The 21843-nt window shown below is 37.8% G+C and overlaps 1 protein-coding gene across 1 annotated transcript in view; it reads left to right on the top strand.

Annotated features, from left to right (window-relative positions):
* The window catches only part of LOC139745122 (relaxin receptor 1-like), a 55786-nt gene that overhangs the window by 12211 nt on the left and 21732 nt on the right, over positions 1–21843 (top strand). Inside the window, exons 3-11 of the mRNA XM_071655542.1 lie at positions 4508–4588; positions 5525–5636; positions 9324–9395; positions 10771–10842; positions 11697–11768; positions 13491–13562; positions 14624–14698; positions 17249–17320; positions 20425–20496. Coding sequence (XP_071511643.1) covers positions 4508–4588; positions 5525–5636; positions 9324–9395; positions 10771–10842; positions 11697–11768; positions 13491–13562; positions 14624–14698; positions 17249–17320; positions 20425–20496 — 700 coding nt within the window. The remainder of the gene's footprint in view (positions 1–4507; positions 4589–5524; positions 5637–9323; positions 9396–10770; positions 10843–11696; positions 11769–13490; positions 13563–14623; positions 14699–17248; positions 17321–20424; positions 20497–21843) is intronic.

The following is a 21843-nucleotide window of genomic DNA, read 5'->3' on the forward strand; positions in this document are numbered from 1 at the left end:
TCAGTCCCGTACCAATTTTTTCAGCTTTTTACATTCGCCAATAAATCCCGTACTAAGCTCTTGTCCTGGGCTAAGGAGAAAATTGACATTTTTAAACTCGTATTTCTTAGTCCCGTACTTTCCAAACCACATGAATATCCATGATTACGCTGTGCACTGTACAAGTACACGCACGCACCGGCAACACTTGATTACCTCGTTTCTGATTGGTCTGTGGGGGTCGGACTTCGTCTCCGTCGCTTAGCCCCGGATTATTTTTCCGTTCTGTTTACACTCGCTTGCTTGGCACCGCAATTGCGGAGGTAACCCTGCTATTTTGCGGGGCCAGATTGTACGGGATTATCGGTGGGGCTAGCCCACTTTGGCAAAAACAAGTGTAAACAGAAAGTGGGCTAAAGAAAGTCCGTACCAACGGTGGGGCTAAGCCCCCCCCCCCCCCCACCCAGCCCCAACGTTGGTACGGGACGCAACCTCAGACGCAACCTTACATTGTTACCAACATACAAGTTGGTAATCTGGAAGATTCCTCGACGTAGGGTTATGAACAATAAAGGCATTAACATCGCCCATTAACAAATCACGGGCCAGACAGAACAGAAGTCAGAAGTGATTTTCACAAGAAGGTCCTGTCGAACGGATTAGATTACGTGTTGATTTATCATACTACCTTGGTGAATCAAAATCTACATCGATATACAGTCTGATTTGTGTAAACCTGTAGTCCATTGTGATGGTAAAACGTGTCTACCTATATCACCGCCACCATCACTACTTCCAAACATGTACCACACGTTCATATTACTGCACATTTTCGTCCAACTAGTAAAACATGTCTACAGTAATAGATGCCAAAAACTATTGAAAAACAAATTTCATCACTACTGTGCTGTTATCTAAACGATCACTTGCATGTCTGCATAGTTTAAAAATGTTTGAATAAATGATTACAAATCACATTGTACTTCATGTATTTGTCTGTATTCCTTTTTTGTAATGTGATTTTTCTAAACGAAAATGATGTTCCAAAGAGTTCATGGGAGTATGACCAGTGTTAAGAAAAGGACAATTATGTCTTAAAGAGGGATATTCAGGTATGAACAGCGTTATTCTAATGAACAAATGCAGATCTCAAACTTTAAACTGTACATTCAAAGATATTAAACGTGAATAATATTTCATGAAATTGCAAACAGAGTTTAAGCCAGCCCCATGCAGTTATTATAATTCACGACCTCAAGAAAAGATTTGTCACTGTTTGTGCAACATAAAGCGAGAAGGGTCTTCTCCTTTCCACACCGAACGCGCTTGATATTTGTGACGTCACTGAATGGCCTCAGCAAGCAACAACAGACTATTGGGGTGTTGCAAGAAAGGTGCAATCAATTGCAAATAATTGCTAATTTTGAAACAACCATTCTGATTGGCTCAGGGTCTGCCCTATTAAGAAGACATGCATGCATGCAACAATGATTTTGATTGGCCAGTGACAATCAGTTGCAAGTTGCAATTGATTGCAACTTTCTTGCAACTACAGGCAATGCACAGATTCAGGGGTAACTGTTTTTCTAGGTGAGCATTGTATTTTTATACCATACCGATGCAAAGTGAATCTAACGCTTTTCAGTGTCATTTGAATGATCTGCTTTAAAAACACCAACAGTATACCTATATCATATAACAGGTAAAATTCCATATCTCTCAGGCAATCGCCGTCCCCGACCACTTCGGCCAAAGTCATTGTCAGCATTAGCTTGGACTGGTCTTGCAGCCACACTATTTGAGTTATGCATTCGAAATGGCCGTGCCGGGTGATTTGCTGTTTAGTTACATTCACCATTGTTGGGTGGGCTTTTCAAATTCGAAAATGCTATGGCCCTTGCCTTCTAAAAAACAACAACAACAGAACCAACAACTTTAATATGCCTTCCAGTGATGGTTTGTAAACTGTGCACACGTATATTAGCGTTCTGTGCCACCTTTCTTTCGAATGATATCACAATTAGCCTTAATTCGAAGTCATTTAACCTCTTCTTCAGTAGCATTGAATGCACTTATGTTATTTTAGCTATGAGACGTCATATGCTGTTGTTAGATCGGTCCATTTTATTGTGTCAGTAAAAACTTCGCCGAATTTTCTCGAATTCATCCGAAGTGCTTTCATTACCGCAGACATCCTGTGAATTTTCTCTTCGACGTCCTCGAAAGAAATACAGTCATTTGAATGATGTCATATTGACATTTCTACCAGACATAGGTTGCAAATACCTTAAAGCTTTCAATTAAGTACATTAAAGCTTTCAATTAAATACATTAAAGCTTTCAAGGAAACACTCCCGTGTATCCCTGAATAAACAAAGCTGACCCTGCAGTTCATATTAACTACAGGACAATGTTAGAAATTAGAGTGATTATTTGGAAAATAGTGAAAAGTAAATGATTAGCAGCAAGTAAGAAACCATGCAAAGCGGGTAGGAGTTGAAAAGGCCATTGGCCTTTTGAAGGCAAACCTATAACGCTCGTGGTCTAAAACAGTCGTCTTGGAGGACTTTTGTGCGCCTCTTAACCGACTCCCAGAGGATACTCTTGAATCTAGAGCTAAAATGCAGCATGATACTTATAGCAGTAGCCTTACCTTCAGGCCAGTGGATGCCCTTTCCCTTCAAACCAGTGAACGATAGTAGCTGCATACAATGTGTCCTTCAGTCTGGAATTGAATTCCGCTACTTTCGTACGTCATGGAAATACGAAGTCGAGGTCGGGTTTTACACGTGCATGCCTGTACGTGGGGCTGGTGGTGAACTGAGCTATTCAGGCAAAAGGAGAGAAAGAGAAAAGATGGTCAGCAGGCTGGAAGCGAGGCTACGTGAGATGCGCGTCAACTTGGTTTTCCCCCAGTGGGAGTCACTTCACAAGGATGCTCCACATCAAAAATGTATAGAGTTGTCACTCCCTATTACCCCGGCAGTGGTATCGATGCTCGAGACGTTGTCATTAGCCGTGTCACGAGACATCTCCACTCCCATTGCCTTCTCAGGTTGTCCCCTCTGCGAGGGTTGACCTCGCTCTCGAGCGGTCATCGTTGCTTGTAATACCACGCTCTACAGCCTCATCAAACCCTGTCATCGACCACCAAGCACATTTACACATTGCAGTCACCCCCATTGTTTGTCCTTCTCTTTCTGTTTAATTGTATAAGTTGCTTTTTTTTTATTCATCATTGATCTCACCACAGACCTATTTATGTAGACCATAGTGTTTGGAAAGTGATATTGAATTCCAACCACATAGTTTACCAGGTTAAAGAACACTTTACAAGATTGAAAGTCATGATTAACAGACTTGCCCTCCTCAGCTCGATAATGACAAAAGGAGCTGATCCACCGAGGAGTTTTATAACACAACAAAAAAATTATAAACAAAGAAAAATGTACGCACTATTCCTAAAATTTCTATCATTAACGCTAAGTTGCACGAGGAACTATTTCAAAGTCCTAAAACGAAATTGTACCAAAATTGTACCAAACGAAAATTTGTACTTTAAAGTATATTAAATTCATCAACGATTGTTTTTCATTCAGGAGATTAAATTTGACAATATTAGTCACAGACTACAAAAGTTGAAAAAAAAAACACTTTAAAGGTAGGGAATCCCATTTGCACGCCTTAAATGAAGAGTTGTATAAATACAGTGTTATGTTGAAGAGAGTATCATATTAGAAACTCCCATAAAGTATTGAAAGTGGAAGGTAACATTTAGTACATTTTTTTTCACCGTTAGATTTTGAATTGAATTGTTTTCGGGGCTCACCGTAAATTCCAGTACATTACTAGGCTACCTTTGCAGACCCATGTACTGCATGTGTGTCCATCATGTATATTTTGTGAAGAATGTTCATCAACACTTACTAACATTTCTATATACATTCTTGCCACGCACTCTATATGTTATTACATCAGCTCTTGTACTTTTAGATTTGTGTTTATAGATCACAAATACAGAAGAATGCAACAAAAAGGCTTAAGTGTGGCTGACACACAGAACTACTGAGAAGTTGAGTTTTGTGCGTTATTCAAATTTTAGATAACTGTAAAACTTCCAAATTTCTAAGCAGTGGCCTAAGCAAGTCCCCTGAGGTTCATATTTAATGTTTTGCTGCATTTTGGGAGGTCTGTAAAAGGTATCCCCTACCTTTAAGAGATAATATAGTTTGAAATACCACATGTGCATAGAGTTGATACATACATTACTAGAAAATGTAATAAAAGGTGTAGCAATAACTCATATCGTTGGGAAAAAGAAATCTCGATGCTATGAAGTTTGATATCTTGATATCCACAATGAGTGCTATGTGTTGATGTTGTTTTTTGTCACAAAAGAAAATGTAAGGTTAAGCCTTTCTGTACCAAAGAGTCAAATTTACACCAATTTCACGCACATACTTATGGACAGAATATTCATGTGGCATGCAGGGGATTAAGGCATCATTCTTACTTTTATCTTTTACAGAAATCCTTGAGGGATGGAACGAAGATTTTGACGTGCTTCACCGTGTTTCCGTTGGAGAGGTGAAATTTGTCAACGAATGTGGTGAGTTCTGCGGGTCGGGAAAGAAAACAAGCAAACAAACAAAAAATATTTTCATGAACAACTCGTTTCACGGTAAGTTTCATAGACAATAAGGGCCGTCTAAAGATAAGATGCTGACTTCACAACGAAGTTGAAAGGCTGGTGATTGCAACATTGTGCACCCTGGGTAAGTGTCGGTCTTCTATAAGCTCAATCACATTGTCGCAATAAATGAAGGTACAATACCACTTGATTTTAGTTATTGTTGTTTAAGCAATTTAGTGAATTCCCCCCCCCCGACAATCTGATTCCATTTAATAATGTCACACTATATAGCTGTTACATGACAGTGATTGGGGCTGATAAAAGCAGAGTCTAGAGCTGTTTCTGTGGCATTTTCTTGTGAAAATCCATTTCCACACAACTTGCTCCCGTCAAATAGCCTTCGCATTAAACTTGCTGTATGTTCGATGTTGTCGAATGTTGTATTTTTTTTTTTCATTTTTCCGCAAATTACAGGTTGGGTACACTGATCAGTCAGGGTTCAACAACATGCCACTTACGCACCTCTGTTTGAAATGTTAAACATTTCTCATACAAGCCGTCTTGATTGTACTTTTAAACACGTAACTGTTTCCTGTATTGTCCTTTGTAAACAACAACAACAACAACAACAAACAAACAAACACACACACATTAAAAATCCCGCTGAGGTAATAGTGAAGCATGGGGGGGAAATTGATATATGGTGGAGGAAACAAACTACCGAGTGTGATTATTCTGTCGACGTTGTTCCTAGAGCAGACATTTTCGTTATGCACATTAGAATTAAGTCATGCGGGATACAATAATATGTTACTTTTTTCAAAAGCAAAGACAGACGGGGGAATGAAATATGATAAATCTTACGTGATGCGAACAATCAACCAGTGTCTTTCCCCGTTTTCACACGCACAGCTCTTGCCTACTACCCAGACGGCTGCAGTTGCAAAAGGCTTACTCTGCTCGCTTGTTCCAATCTCAGCTTGTCCCGAGTGCCTCCGGGAATACCATCTAATGTTACACGATTGTAAGTTTGTTTCTTCCTGTTTTTCTTCTCTTTTTAGTCTACGTATTCCTTTTGTTCCTCTTCGGGTCTTTAGAAAATGTGTTTGAACAGTCGAGTTAAGTCAAGTCTGTATAAGCCCCTCACGTATTTTCAGCAGGGTTGATTTGAAAGACTAAACTGATGATCGCCGAAGAGGGAACTGGTGTTCAGTTCCATTCCATCCATGATCAGCTCTATCAGAAATTTGGCCCCCAAGAGCAGGGAGACGCCGAATCATCCAAAAGGCATAACTCAGTGATTGTTAATCCACTTTATCTTTAAATTGACATTTCAAAACCTTTTCCAAAATTTCTGTGACATGGCTTCACTCAAATGAAATTCGATGATTAAAGTGGAAATAAAAGAAATGAAATTGAATTGAATAACCCATCGAAGCCTCGGAAAAATTTTACCCTAAAAAAAGATTACTACCTCGTCATTATTAGATTGGTACCCATGATTTTCTTTGCATAATTATTATTACATTGTAGAGGTAAATATTGGGCAAAATTTAGAAAAAAAAATTACAAAACTCTTCCACTTAAAAAAAAAAAGGGTCTTTAATTTTCCAAAATGCTTTGCCATCTTGAGAGTCAGTTATTAATTATACAATTAAGGGGCTTTTGAAAGTTCTGCAACCGAAACAAACTGTTAAATTTCAAAAGTGTTCATAATGAAGGGAATTTTAACTTCACTTGAGTAAATAAAAAGAAAATAATTGCTTCATCTTTGTAACTCTTCTTCTTCTTTACGGTAATCTGCTTTCTGCAATCCTGGAGATTATTGTACGTGTTGTAGATATCGGCCATTTAATTGTGCGTGTGTGTGTGTATGTATGTGTGTGTGTGTGTGTGTGTGTGTGTGTTTGACCACTAATTTACCTGGAATCTATCCTGCATTTTCTGAGAGAAATCAATTATGTTCTTTTACGTACATGAGTAAAGATACCATGCACGCATGACCAACAGGTTTAAGTTTCCTTCGAAAGACGTGGCGACGAGGAAAAAAGCATCTCGCCAAAGGCCCACGGGGCACTACAGAAGAGCTGGGACTCGAACCTCATATGCATTCACGAAACCCCGCGGTCTTATTCGCGTGGTCTTCACCGCTCAGCCATGACCAGCTCCCAGCATTATTGATTTGAAAATATGACCAAATAAAACAAAATGGTACAGAGCACAGACGAACACATTTCGACATAGTTATTTAGACTTCTCTTGATAACGTGATGAATCAGCGAGTCAACTGCCTTTTTTCCAAACTGTTCCTACGTACTTTTATGACTGAAGATGTTCAAAGCAACCAGAACTGTTGTACGACAACTGCCCGACATGAGACTTAGTGTACACTCAGTAGATCTCATGACTAAAATCTTTTCGATAAAAGGCGAATGTCTTCACCGGATTAAATGATCATTAGTTCTGATACAATGGGGATAATCTGCCTATTGTAGCGAGAAAAAAAAATTCTCGTTTTACTATCATTTATGCTGACCATCTATCATAATACAACTTTGTGAGTGTGTACAAGGCAAAATGCTTAATGCAATTAATTCTTTGCTCCATTCATAGCGGTAATATGCAACGATTCGTCAGTGGATTACGAACCGGCCAATGTTCAAATTTCGTCGATTTCTCAAATTTCACTTTTTCCCAATTCATGAATACCCATATCAAACTCTGTCTGCCACAAAAGTAACAGATCGAAAAATCACGAAAAGACTTAATTCTGGTAGTGGCAAATGGTAAAAAAAACCCTAAAATGTTGCTATTTGGGAACGTTTGTCGGCTAATGTGCCTATTCGTCACTTTGTAAAACCCGTTACGCGAACGGTTACACACCGTATGGATACAGTTATGGCGAATTGTGTGCTTTCACTAATATTATTATGGATGGGATGGAGACAGGAAGAACTCAAGATCTCATAACATATTTTGTAGTCTTAATTTAATAGTGAGTTAATATGATTAGACCATAGCTCTCTCGTTGTGATGAGGTGATATGGATAAAGATTATATTATATGTATTTTCCATGGAAATGGCCGTTAAGATGATTGATAAGATTGATAAGTCTCAAATTATTTCTGGTAACCAAGCAATACTCATTTGGTTTGTGTGATCGTTAGATATTCCATCGTCATTTGAAAAAAGAAGAAGAAAACTTTGTTTTATGAAGGTCATCCAGCTCGCCTGTTTCATCTTACAAAAAGATGTTGCTCATAATGTGACACCTCTAGAGTAGTGTGAGGAGAATACTACATAAGTGTACTTGTAATTTTACCAAACATGCATGCTATTACTTTTATGAAGTATGAAAATTCAATTTACATGTCACAATGCTCTTTGAAAGTTTTACATAAATACATGAAATCTTACTAGTTGCGTATAAGCATGCATATCATGATACTGGCAGGTATAAAAATGTCATCTAAAACTGGTGATCATTACTGTGCAGCAAAAATAAAAGTACGATGAGTTCAACACTCGGGACATGTTGGTATTGGGTTTCCCGCTAGAATTTACTTATGGAGTGAGAAAAAACAGCATAATGTTTATTAGTATAACGTTGTAATTGATTGTAATTAGTATAATACATAATGTATTTAGTATTGATTGAATCTAATTTCTTGTAAATGGTTGTACTGTTTGGAGTCGCATATCTGACATGTCAATATATTTTCAATATTGAATTATATTTCTTTGTGTGTGTGTGTGTGTGTGTGTGTGTGTGTGTGTGTCTGTCAGTGATTTTCGTTATATTAAATGTTCTACATGAATACTAGTCGGTGATTGGTCATAGTACAATCACGTGACTACTTTAATGCAGCGAGGATCGAAATTATATTAAGAGCTGTGACACCACGTCAGGTAATATGATTCAACATAATATAGTGATCAATAACATATCGTGTCATATGATATGATTCAAGAATTTCACAGACTGCTGACGAGGCTAGAATAAAATGAACATGTGTGTTTATGTATACTTATTATAGTATAAGATATATAATAACCTTGTCTAGCGTTGTAACACCTGATAGTCTCCTGGGAGTTATACTTTCCCTTAGAGACAACATTTTCTGTTGTAAGGTCATCTCCTGCATCTCATGGGAAAAGTTAAACTCCCGCGGGGATGACAAGTGTTACATTACACCTCTGAAAAGGCTGTGTCTGTATGAAATGTTTAGGGACAGAGCCCAAGGATTTAGCGTAAAAGTGTGCGTTAATACGTACTAATCTCGAACGTGTTAGCAGGAAGAAGTCTCCGGGATGTAAGAGCGATTTCTTTAAAGATGGAGAGCGTCATTTAATCAAAGAAATTGTGTTCACCCAGTTAATAGAGACAGCGCTCCTCTCTCCAGTGACACTGTAAACATCCGAGCGGCGACTCTATTGTTACACCCCTCGAGCGGGCAAATATACGACGGTGGATGGAGTGTTGTAGTCACCCTGGCAAGTCACCTTAGGCTTGTTTGCGAACTTATTGATTGTGGGGCATAGAATCGTAGAGACCTCAACCTGGTCGCATATGAGGTGTCCACCAATAGGAAGATGAGAGCAAAAAGCAGCATATTTAATCCTCGACATGATACGGACCTGCCATCACGGCACCGTGCAGATAGCTTCATCCGCTAATGGTCTGATCATTACATTATTTGTATCTTGCAGGCATTTAAAGTACAACGAGATCGAGCATATCGACAACGAAACGTTTGCAAACTTTCCTTCTCTTGTGTTTCTGTGAGTATCGTAGGAATCACTCTGATCTGTATCAATTCATGTACTCATTCATTTCAACCCCTTTATTTTTCCTTTTTATTTGTTTTATCTAAAAAATGAAAACAGATTAAAGGGGGCGCCCGGTGCCCCCCCCCCCCCCCCCCCCCCCCCGATCCGCCGCTGCGTTCCCAAATAATTGTTTAATTCAATTCGATTCAATTCGATACATTTTCATTCAATTCGATTCAATTCGATACATTTTCATTCAATTCGATTCAATTGTCCTTTATTTCCATCCAGCAGCAAAAGGTTATACAAATAGGTACCTACAAAGAGTACACTTGATAAATCTTACTGTTAACAATTTGTAAAAAGTTAGAAATCATAAAGTGTAATACAAAACACATGAACAATTGAATAGAAACAATGCTTACTTTGCAATGAATACAAAAGATAACAACAAACTTCCCTCATCCTTAATCAAACTCATCAAGACCAACCATTCTAACACTTGCACTAAAATCTTTCAGCAATTACGTTCAGTCGGTGATCTTTTCCTTCGAGATTACATTCGTAATTAGTATAGGGCGCCAAATGTCGCATGGTCTCTTTTGTCACATGATTACAATTTCGTTACGAATTCATATCGTTGACGAAATTGACGTTGTCATCTGCCCACGAAAAACATTTCAGTCATGAAATGACAATTTCCTGACGAAAGAGACAACGCGACATTTGGCGCCTCATACTTAATTACGAGCTTATCCTCGAAGTTAAGGATTACCGTCTGTAACTTTTATTACCCATCCACAATGAATCGAGCCCGGACCATTTGACCCCTCCATGATCTGTTCAAAGAAATTTGATGGCATATTTCCAGCCATTCCCCTTCAGTTTTTTTTAATCTTATATGACCTCTATAAGATTATATGAAATTAATATGATAAGAATTTCTATATGTATGTGTATATGTAGCTACATACAAATCATGAATAATCAAATATACATTATACGTATATATCATGACATTCATGTGCATACATAGATGACTGTGTGGAAAAGCGGCGTTGATATTGATTTGTGAATAAAGATCTGTTCAACACCGCCAAATAGTTTTGATACATTTGCATGAGACCCTCCCCGCGCCTGCATACATTTCATAATTCCACACGCGCAAAGAAGAAAACACACATCTAGTGGATAATTGTAGAAACCATATGATTAATTGCAAACACTGTCAAATTTGATGTCATTTTTTAATGCTCTCTCTTTTTCCCCCATGAAGGACAGTGTTTTTAACGACCCTAATGGCCTATTAAGTTATCCTAGCTTGCAAAATGAAAATAAAAAGGCACGATATCCGACATCTTTTCCACTCGTGTTTTTCCTTTTCCAGGAACCTCTTAGGTAATCGTCTGCAAGAAATACCCAGGAATTCTTTTGGTAATCTCCATCAAGTTACAAAACTGTAAGTTTTGGAATATCAATTATAGATATGAGAAAGATTATATTAACGACCGTTGCGTTCTCGTATTTTCTTCTGATTTCATAACTGATCATGAATTGGTTTTTATCTCATTTTCGTCGGTTTATTTGCTTATTGGTATTTTGCCAATTCGTTATGACTTTTGATTTCAAACACAGTTTTCTCAGGACTGAATGTCATTATGTATCTTAACAAAGTACCTCTGTTTGATAAAGTCTTTCTCTAAAACGACCCATCATTTCCTTTCTTTTTTCGACCTTTATTTTTCTCTCTTCCTCGGAATCCCATTGTTATCCTTGTTTTCTCCACGGATGTCATATCTATCTTTGTGATTTGTGACAGAGATTATCGTCCACAGCATTCTTGTCGTTTATTTCTTTTCGAGTCCAAAAACGCCATATTCACCGACATCTTTGTAGACATGGTAGATGTTGACAGTCGGTAAAGACCAAGAGACGTAATGCATATTCATGACTCCCTCCCACCGATTACTCCTAGTCTTTCAACAAGACACTCTTTCTTAAAGAAGTTGTCAGTCAACAACGTTAACATGGCGACAAAGATGCTAAGAAAACAGATTATGACTCGCATATTGTGTACCTAAGAGATTGGTTATTATCTTCTTTTTATTTGTTTGTTATTCGTTTTCTGTTTAGAAATATTCATTCTCATAAATCTGCTAGGTTCTAGCTTTGTTGAAATTTTGCGTGGTAAGAGATGTAGGTCTTCATCGAAAAAAAAAATTATTACCCTTTAGTCCAATGTAAATTCCCTCATGAATTCTCTCTACATTCTCCAATTCTCTTCTATTTTTGTTTGGTTTTTGCTGTCTACAGATATCTCTCCGAGAATAACATATCATCTATAGAGCGAGGTGCCTTCCTTGGATTAAACAGCTTAAACTGGCTGTGAGTTGATGCATTTTAGGGACAATCACTCTCCTGGCAAACATCTAGGGTGGTATTCTAAAGCCGTTCCAGGAGGATTTTTCTTCCTAAGTCAGGATTTTTACTAAGTGGTATTCTGAAAATCTTCCCAACTTTCTTCCCAACTTTCTTCCTAACTTTTTCCTATACTTATAGGAATAAAGTTGGGAAAATATGCAGCAGGATGAATTTTAGGAAGGTATGCAAATTTCTAACTTTGAAGTTTGTATTCTAGAATGCACTTGGGAAAGAATCTTAGGAAGATTATTAGGAAAGCCCCAACCCTGCGTAAGTACGTTGTTGAGATGCAGCAAGATGTAAATCATTATGGCATCTATGCTTCTTGCACATGCTTTGAATTAAAATGTCGCAGAGATTTCCGACAAGAGTTAGAGCCACTGCCTCCACTCAGATACTTAGGCTCTGAAGCTGCGAGATCGGTCAAGAAGATATAGGGATTGTGCGACACAACCAGATTAACGATACCTTTCCTCCTTGGAGAAATTCTCCTCCCTGTTCGTGCTCAGCGTCATTTTGTACAAATGCTAGGGATATGAAGACAACGATCTGCATCATGATTACTATAATCTGTACAGGTTTCTTTACTTATTAGTACATTGCAATGATGCACTCTCATCTGCGCGCAATAATGCAGTCTCTATCTCTCACCATTTTTGGTGAGTCATAGCAAGATAGCAAGGATTTTCTTTATTCTATGTCAAAAAGGGAAATTCAGTTATTTTTTTCAGAGTTCAGTAGGAGCTTGTGAGGTGATCACATCATGCAACGTTTAGGCCTGTAGCACTGATTCGTGAAAGCCTGAAGAATCAAAAAGTTCCACATTTATTTTCTTTTTATCATACCCAGCTATGATGAGACCTTCACAATATTCTGTTTGTCATATTCTACTCATTAATTCGGATTTGAACCTGGCGTTGAGTACGCTTTATTTGGTGTCACAGGCGTAAAAAAACACCTTAATTCTCAGGTTTCCATGTGATGGCATTCTTATATCTTTAATGACATGTTTTGTTCTGATAAACATCTTATTTCCCGTCCTTGTATTCTTTTGATTTTAATTTGATTTGATTTATTGTTCCACATCTCAAATCACGAATAACATGACACAATCGATTTGACATAAGACTGAACATAGCGTCGTAATTACAAAAAATACAAGAGAAGACAATTTTACAAACATGAAATGTGGGGACCTACTTAAAAGCAAATCTTGTAATGTATAGGTCCCTTGTAATGTATAGGTAAGAATGTGTCGTGGCAAAAGAAAATCAATAAATTCAAGAAGATGCCCCTCTAGAGAATAACTACAAACCAGCTATCTATAATACAGATGATAATATAAGCCTACTATCATAGGTAGGGTAAGCGTATATTATATTAAGCATACCCTACTTAATATGATGGTAAACATGGCTAACAACTTCACGGACAGTGTGCCTACTACTTAGGTGTATTTATAGGGTATATGTTTGGTGTTAAAAATGGGGATTTTCTATTCTAAAATAGATTTATGAATATCCATAGCCAGTAGAATCATTATTATCAAAGACGGCAAAACACGTGTATTAGATTGCCTTTTTTCCCCAAATGATTTAAGACTACAATATTGTTTAATTGCTCTACTTGAGAAGTTTCTCCCAGTAATGTTTACATTCCTTTTGTTTTCCGACTTACATATCGCAGATTCCTGCAGGGTAATTCGTTGCGATCTCTTGAGGCTGGAATGTTTTCAGGATTGGAGCAACTATACTGGCTGTGAGTGGAAACTTCTGTCCATTCTTATTTGGCCGCATATGATACCGAAAGAAATACAAATGCCTTTCATTTGACCTACAACGAACGTGGCATTTTTCCTCATACAAGGTATCATAGGGGATTACAAATATATAATGTTGCGTCTTTCGAACACCCCCGGCTGTTATATCAAGTTACAAATAGACGTATTTTGAAAACCTCAGCCCTAATTTGTCAATGAAACTTCAACCTTTAGGTAATCATCGAGGAAAGTTCTAGAAAAAAATATAATTACTTAAATTGCCAACCCACTTCAACATGCCATGTGCATTTCTATTTTTGCGTCTGGCAGATGTCTCTCCGGGGCATCTACATCAAAGCAGAGTAAGACGTGAGCGAGAAGAGGACCTGTTATTGTTACATGCTTCTGAGACTCAGAGACGGCGACGATTTCCATTATTTGAAGTGAAATTCTGCTCACTCGTTCTTTCGGACGGGCCAACCCCAGTGGAAATTCACACCAAATAGGTTAATAAAACATGCAGACCCAAAAGTAGAAAGTCTTTATCGATGTTTCATTTCATCACACACTTGGCGTGTCCCTTAAGGGGTAAATTTCCATTCCTCGTTTCATGGGTTTGAAGTTAACTTGAAATTAGATCCCTTGGAAGGACATGTGTTATTTCCTAACCCGGGTATTTCTTTTGAAGTTTTTGTGAAATTCAAGTAATATATTTATGCTTTGCTGTGCTTCTTTGTGTCAGATATTGATAGATCGCCGCCAGTTCCATTTAACATACAGCACAGGGCTGTATGTATGAAAATGTATGTCGTTAGCGGGAAAGGGGACTATTTCCAGACATTCTTGTAACCGTAGGATTTTATCTTGTTCTTGTTGTTTTATACGGAACGGTCATCTGGCGTCTGACTGGCACTTGGCCATCGACATGTATAATGGTCCAATGCCCGCATATATCACGTCATCAAAGCCCGCAAATGAATGACGAGTACAATCGATGTATGGATCGATCCGTCGATCATTAATTTTTAACTTTGTTTTCTTTCGTTTTCAATGTTTCTAGAGATTTGAGAGACAACAAAATTTCAGACTTGAAGGAGGGAAAAGCGCTGAAGGATATCAAGTCCATAGCCTGGATGTGAGTATAAACCATTATATACGAGCAAATCTGTCATGTACAATGCACTCCCCTTATAACTAACAAAGTTATAACAAATTTCTCGTTGCAACAAAATCGAAATACAGGTCCATACGAAAGAACACCGCCGGTCCCGAGGACTTCGTTGTACTGGTGTACACGGTATACCACATTGATATTATCATACAGCATGGTAGCTACTCATAATGTTACAGGGCCGGCGGAGCGTTTTCAAAACTTCCGGGTTTCATGAGCTAACAAAAAAAAAAAAAAAAAAAAAAAAAAAAAAGCGCAACTTCTGACAATCTATCTATTTCTTATTTCTTTCTAGTGCCACTTACGGGGTAAAACAAGTGGGCGGGCCCATGGTGGTGACACCTTATGTATTTCTTTGTATGGTGCAAAAAAAAAAGGGGGGGGGGGCTCGACACAGTTACGTTTGCGTGCCTTTGTATAAAAAAAGACGAAAAATTAGATTGTCCGTGAAGTCATCTGCAAACGATGCCCGTAGCCCAATCCACCACTTAACACACCATTCAATTTTCCGTATTCCCAGTCATTACTATGCCTAGAATTATATTTTATGACAGCTTCGTCGCAGTTGCCGTTCCATGGCCATAACTCTTCTGCGTACCTCGAACAGAGCTGTCCATTATGACTCAGTGATGAATCAGCCATCTTGGGTTTGATTGTGCTAGACCTGCCCTTTAATAAGCATCTTTTTTTTCTCTGAAACTGTTAAATGTTGCCATTATGATCAAAATATTTCCTTTAGTCTAGTAGATAAGCTCGGAAAAGAAAACAGGTAGAATACGTTTTTAGGCATTCTTCATACATCTTCATGAAATATTGAATCGAGTAAAGCTCGTTTCATCGTACTTGTAATCTTGTAGCGTCAATTACAGTCATACCCGTTGGTGAAGTGCCAAAATTTCTTCTTTTTTTTACTTTGTTCTATTTTGTCTTGTTTTTTTCTACGATTGCCATCTTCTGACCCTTTACGTGTAGGCTAGATCTTCCCTGTACCTGTTAAAAGCTGCAGAAAGCAATCCTCTTACGGCTAACGCTTCGTATATAGTAACAGCGAGGACTGCTACATAGATTAGAAAAAAAAAATCCCTAAGGTGTCTGCACTTTTCTGGCGAGTTCTATGGGTAGAGTGGTATCCATGCGCACTGTTGCATGAACAAACTCTATCAGGGCAGTGAACTGCAGAGCAGTAGAAATCAGTGCTTTCCTCGTCTTTTATAACAGTTTTTCTCCCCCCCCCCCTATTTTTTTTTTTTGCTACATGATATCGAAAGGATACGATTATTAAACTAAGATAACGGTACGAGCAAAAAAAACAAAACAAAAACATTTCTTTTAACGTTAAAGGGAAGCAGATTAAAATTACTTTGCAAATTGAACTCCATGTTTTAAATATGTTCCTCTTTTTTTTCCCCATTTTCTGATTTTGTTCATTCTCCTATATCCGCGTCTCCTACGTATTTGGCATTTCCTTTGATTTTGTGTGTGTGAGCCGGTGCTTGTATGTGGTGTTTGGCTGGGTTTCTTTATTTTTTATAGCTTTATTCTTTTTTTTCTGGTTTGTAATTACAGGTATTAACTGGCACCACAGATAAAGCTCCAAATTGCTGCAACTCTAACATGTCTAACTACTGTCAATTTGAAAACATAATAGCGCAGCTATAACTCAAAGGAGACCATTCAACTTGTCTTTACCCTATAGTTAGCCGAACATTCAGTTGCTTTTATAACATTGTATATAAAAAAGACAGTTTTCCCTTTCCTCGATACCCCAGCTCCCTCCCACCTCCGTCCCAGCTCTGAGTTAGTTGGCTTACTTCCTGATGCCTTTGGCATTCAAAGGCTGTCTCCTGGGTTGTTGGTATTTCATGGGGTAAAGCGTTCATGATTTGCGCAGTGAAATGGCTCTACCTGTAGCGTAAAATGCTTGGGAGATTCCAGCTGACTGGTTGTTGAATAATAACGTAATGGCATCTAGAGCCTTTGGAGGGACTGATGTCATTCTCCAAACTGAAAGCACAGCCGCAATCCTACCCTCAACCCAATTACGCTCTTCGCTGCTGAATTAATCCGCCGCCTAGTATTGAGCCTTTCCGAGTAGTGTTCCGATGCCTTTTATTGACTTGTCTGTCCCGAAAAACTTGAATTGGAACTCCTCAATATACACATACATACATGTACGCATGTATTGTCAATCCCATAATAGCGCAGCTGTAACTCATATGTATATTAAGAGAGAAAGGGGGGGGGGGAGGGGAGGGGGGGGGGGGGAAAGAGATGGGTTGAAAGATGGGTGCGAGATGGGTTGAGGCTCTTACCATTATGTTTATTTGTGCCATCTCGAGGAAGTTATTCCGTCAGCTACAAGTGTTGGAAGTCAGCTATTAAGCTGGTTGTAAACGTCAAGTGAAGTCAAAGAAAACGCAATAAAGCACATCTGTTATGTTATGTTAAGGTATATATTACTTTAATTGATAAGACTGATAAAGCATTTATTAATTATCTGTGAAATTTCTGCAGTGATCTAGAAGGAAATGAAATATCCAGCATCGACGCCAAGTCATTTGCCAGCAACATTTCCATCAACGTGCTGTGAGTACCCCTCATTGTCGTAGCTTTTAACATGAGGAAATGGATTACAACTCTTAAAGGGGTTCAAGTTTCTGATTTAAACATGTTGCGTCATATATGCAATCTAAACTCTAAACGTTTATCCTTTTCTATACATGCTATAATCATTTCATGATTAGACAGAATAAGTCCAGAAAATGTTTATAAAGGAATGCCCTCACTTTCAATTCACTGAAAATGTTGTATGTGTCTTTGAAAAACTCCGCCCTCCTTTGTATATCGTACAACAATCCTGTTGGAAAGAATACAGTGTCTTACAGTGTGTTCACAAGGTGTTCATAGTCGACTATGTGAAAACGCTCGAATTTAAGATTGTCAAGAGATTTCACACTGCTCATGAAATAAATTACTGTAGGACATTCTTTTCGCATTTTTCAAAACAGTTCCAAGAATATTTCTATATCTTTTATACTTTTCGGCATGAATTCCTTCAAAGTTCGCTGCAAGCAAAACCTGGAAAACTGTAAATGAATTACTGAATGGGGGTAATAGAAGTAAAAAGAACACTGAAGTGGATGAATTGGTAACACATACTGACGGTGTATACTTTGATACTTTAATAAAGTGTGGTATACCACAAGGATCAGTTCTTGGGCCAACGCTCTTCTTGATATATATAAACGACTTACCAAATTCAACTTCATTTTTTTAATTCTAGATTATTTGCTGACGATTCAAATATATTTCACACATTTAATGTTGGCCAGAGGGAAGTTGACATGGGGATCATCAATCTGCATTTGGGGAAAATTCAAGACTGGTGCAATTCTAATAAAGTGACAATCAATTTGAAAAAGACAAATTATATGATTACAAAAAGTAAAAAATGAGAAGTTACTGTGAAAGGGACAATGAAACTATCAGATAACGTCATTAGTAGAGTGAATGAGGCATCTTTTGTTGGAATATGCATTGATAGCCATTTGCCTTGGAGAAGTCACATACAAGCTGTAAATAAATGTGTGAGACGGAAGGCTGGTATTCTTTTGAAATTACGACACTGTGTCCCCCAACATGCACTTATTCTTCTGTACAAATCTTTTATCCAGTCCAACATTACATATGGAAATGAAGTGTGGGGGAGTACATGCAAATCTTATTCAAACTGCCTTCGTCTTAGTCAGAAAATGGCCATGCGAGCTATCACCTTCAGTCCACTCAGAACACCTTCTGATCCCCTGTTCCAAAAACTGGGAGTAATGGACGTATTTGAATTACATAAACTTTACATCTGTACATTTATATTTGATTTGTCAAAGGAAAATATGCCACATTATCTAGTAGAATATTGTCAGAATATTCAACATTCTTATTCAACGAGGGACAAAAAAGAAGGCTTGCTTTATCTACCAAAATGTAAAACTATATATGGTCAACTCTCACTTTCTTATATAGGAGTTAAATTGTGGAATGCTTTGCCCAAAAATTTAAGGAGAATTGATACCAGGAAAAATTTCCGAAGTAATTTAGCAAAACACATTAAATTTGCATAGACAATGGTACTACAAATCAATAACGTTATATAACAGTATTTTTATACGTATTTTATTTGTTCATTATGTAACACATGTCAAAGGACCAACACCTACTAGCACCTGTGCTACCTCTTGGTTCTTTTAGCAACCTCATTGTGTACATTATTGCCATATTGTAGCCCTTTTTTTTTTAAAATAAATACAAGCATTAGTGTAATTTCATATTACTTAGTTATTTATCCATTATATATCCGATGTGTTTTAGATCGTTTATACAGCAAATTTTATGTGTGCTATGTAACAATGTTGATGTATAAACATGTATTCAAACTTTCTTGTACACATGTTGTTGTTATAAATAACTCAAAACTCAAACTCAACTCATTTCACACAGTGTTTTACATTGTGTTTCACACTGTGTTTACAATGTGTTCCCACTGTGTTTCACGTTGTGTTTCACACTGTGGGACACTGTGTTCTTTCCAGCAAGGAAGGTCTGTGCAACTTGTGCTGGTTTCACCAGCTTCTACCTTTACTGTCTTGTCTGATGTCCAATATTCATTTATTTTCATGATTTATGAATATTTTACTAGATAAAGGAAACGAAATATGCAGAGTGTTACAAAATTGTCTATCTGGAAGCTTCTGTGCATTATTATCATTTTTTTTTCTTGTAAGATACTGAATGGGTTTCTCCCATTGCTCTCTACGTCCAATGATATACTTGTCTGTGGAGTTTGTAATTTCTAGTCTTACGCAAGTGACAAATCACCGTCTTAAGCCGGAAAGTCTAACTAAGCCAAGAAGTCAATACCAATGTACTGATGACGCAGGCTTTGATAGATTGTTATTCATTTCAGTCGTACACGTCTCTCTCCGAGGAGGATTTCGGGTATTTGCCGTTGAAATTGCAAAATTCTCCCCTTATGAGGCATCCGTGGAAGAAAAAACGAAAACTAAAACAATCACTGGCTGTTTATTCTCTGGAGCCAGTAAGATAAAATGAAGACATTCATCCTATCGACAGTCTACAATGCAAAGCGGGCTTCTATCTGACTCTACATGACTCGGCATATCTGTAGACTGCAGTCATTTCGTCGTCACATTATAGTCTTTATTGCTTTTACCTGGGAGATACCCAGTGCTAGGCGACTGTAGTACCTCCTTGCCCTCAGAACTCGAGTGACCTTGTTCTCACAAGGCTTGATGGGCAAAATCACTATAGACAAGAATCAGCAAAAGAAAAACCACTGGATATACACATAAATCATCCAAACACACATACGAACACATAAACAAATAGGCACACACACACCCACACTCCTTTAGCGATTATTCGAGTCTACAGAAGGCCATTAGTGGTGAATTGTAGAGTTAAGATTTAATTTGCTAACTACTTTTGTATTAGAAATCGTCATTATCTTTATTCTTATTTGAACATAATATTGATCTTTTAATACATGAGCTCCCTTGCGGTGTATCACGTTATACACTGTTATATTGTCTAACTCGATGAAAAACCCTACACCACAGGTGTAGTAACGCTTCTTATGCCATTATTCTTCTTTTATGTTGTTATACTCAATACAGAATTCTTAACAACAACGTCATAAAAACAGTTGACCGAGACGCTTTCCGCACTCAAGTGCTACTGAAAGAATTGTAAGTATCACCATTTACCAGTTAAAGACCCTCCATATGTACTGCCACTGACACCTAACGATGGTTCCTAGTATCATACAAAGTATTACTGTTTTGTTTTGTTTGTTTAAATAGATATCATCATGATAAAATATAATCCTTTGCCTTTGTAGGATATCAAAGAAAATTGCATACGTTTGTGTGCGCGCAAAGTGTGTTGATGCAGTGGGGGCAGATTTTCGGGAATTTTCACTTTGCACGCGGAGTAATATTGCAACTGTTTGACCTGTTCTGTTTGCTTTAAAAAGAAAAGAAGAGAAAACATGATATCGTCATCAGGTCAAATTAATCATTCATGGTTGTGTTTCTGCAGTGTGGGCTTCTTTATTAAGCCCTTAAAATAAAACGAAGAAGAAGAAGAAGAAGAAGAGACAGCCGTTATTATATTCGAGTAATAGAGTCCATGCATCAGGATCATCGTGTCATATGTTGTTGTTGTTTTTTCGCTAGGAGTAGTCTGTGGTTGTTCAAATGAATGATGAAAAGAACGACGAGTTGGATACGAATGCACACTGATGTTATATCAAAGTATTTTGAGAAATTAAAGGTTGGCATTATTTCGAGAGCTTCTATTTGCCTCCAAAGAGAGTGATGTATAAGTGTAAAAGTGTAGTGTCTAAAAAGACGACCAGCCCCAGTGTTTCATGATTTGTCTTTGCAAGCGGTGCCATTGCTGTTTGATATATATATATATATATATATATATATATATATATATATATATATTTCATATTATATATATAGTGCATGAGGCTGAATGCACTATAACAATATAAGCACCGACAAATTCTGAATTTGCCCCGAAGGCCAGTTATATTCAATGAGGCCGCAGGCCGAATTGATTATAATTGCCTGAGGGCAAATTCAGAATTTGGAGGTGCTTGGTACTTGTTATAGTGCAATAAGACGTCATGCACTATGTGTTATATAAAATAGCATACATACCCAGTAACGTTAGTCCCAGGCAAGATAAATTGAAAAAATACGAAAGCCTAGATCATTTAAGACTCTACACGTGTCTAGACAAGCAATAATACCAGTTTCTTTGAACCTGTGTAGACAAAATCCTGAAGATCCAAATTCAACTATAGAGTCTAGGGTCTACGTGGTTATCTAACGTTTTCTAGGCCCTACGATAGGTTAGGTCAAGGGGCCCTGGCCTAACGTTTTCTACTAGATCTAGAAATTTCTACGTCACTTACGAGCGACAGAGCTAACGTACAGTTAACACTTGACCCTACAATACAGTGTAGGTCTACCATGGATCTAACAGTAACACGTTAGACGCCCTACTTACTGCACTGTGGG

Source organism: Diadema antillarum, unplaced genomic scaffold (genome assembly GCF_040938485.1).
Source record: "Diadema antillarum isolate AM-2024a unplaced genomic scaffold, OU_Dant_1.0 seq00001234_RagTag, whole genome shotgun sequence".
Lineage (NCBI taxonomy): Eukaryota > Metazoa > Echinodermata > Echinoidea > Diadematoida > Diadematidae > Diadema > Diadema antillarum.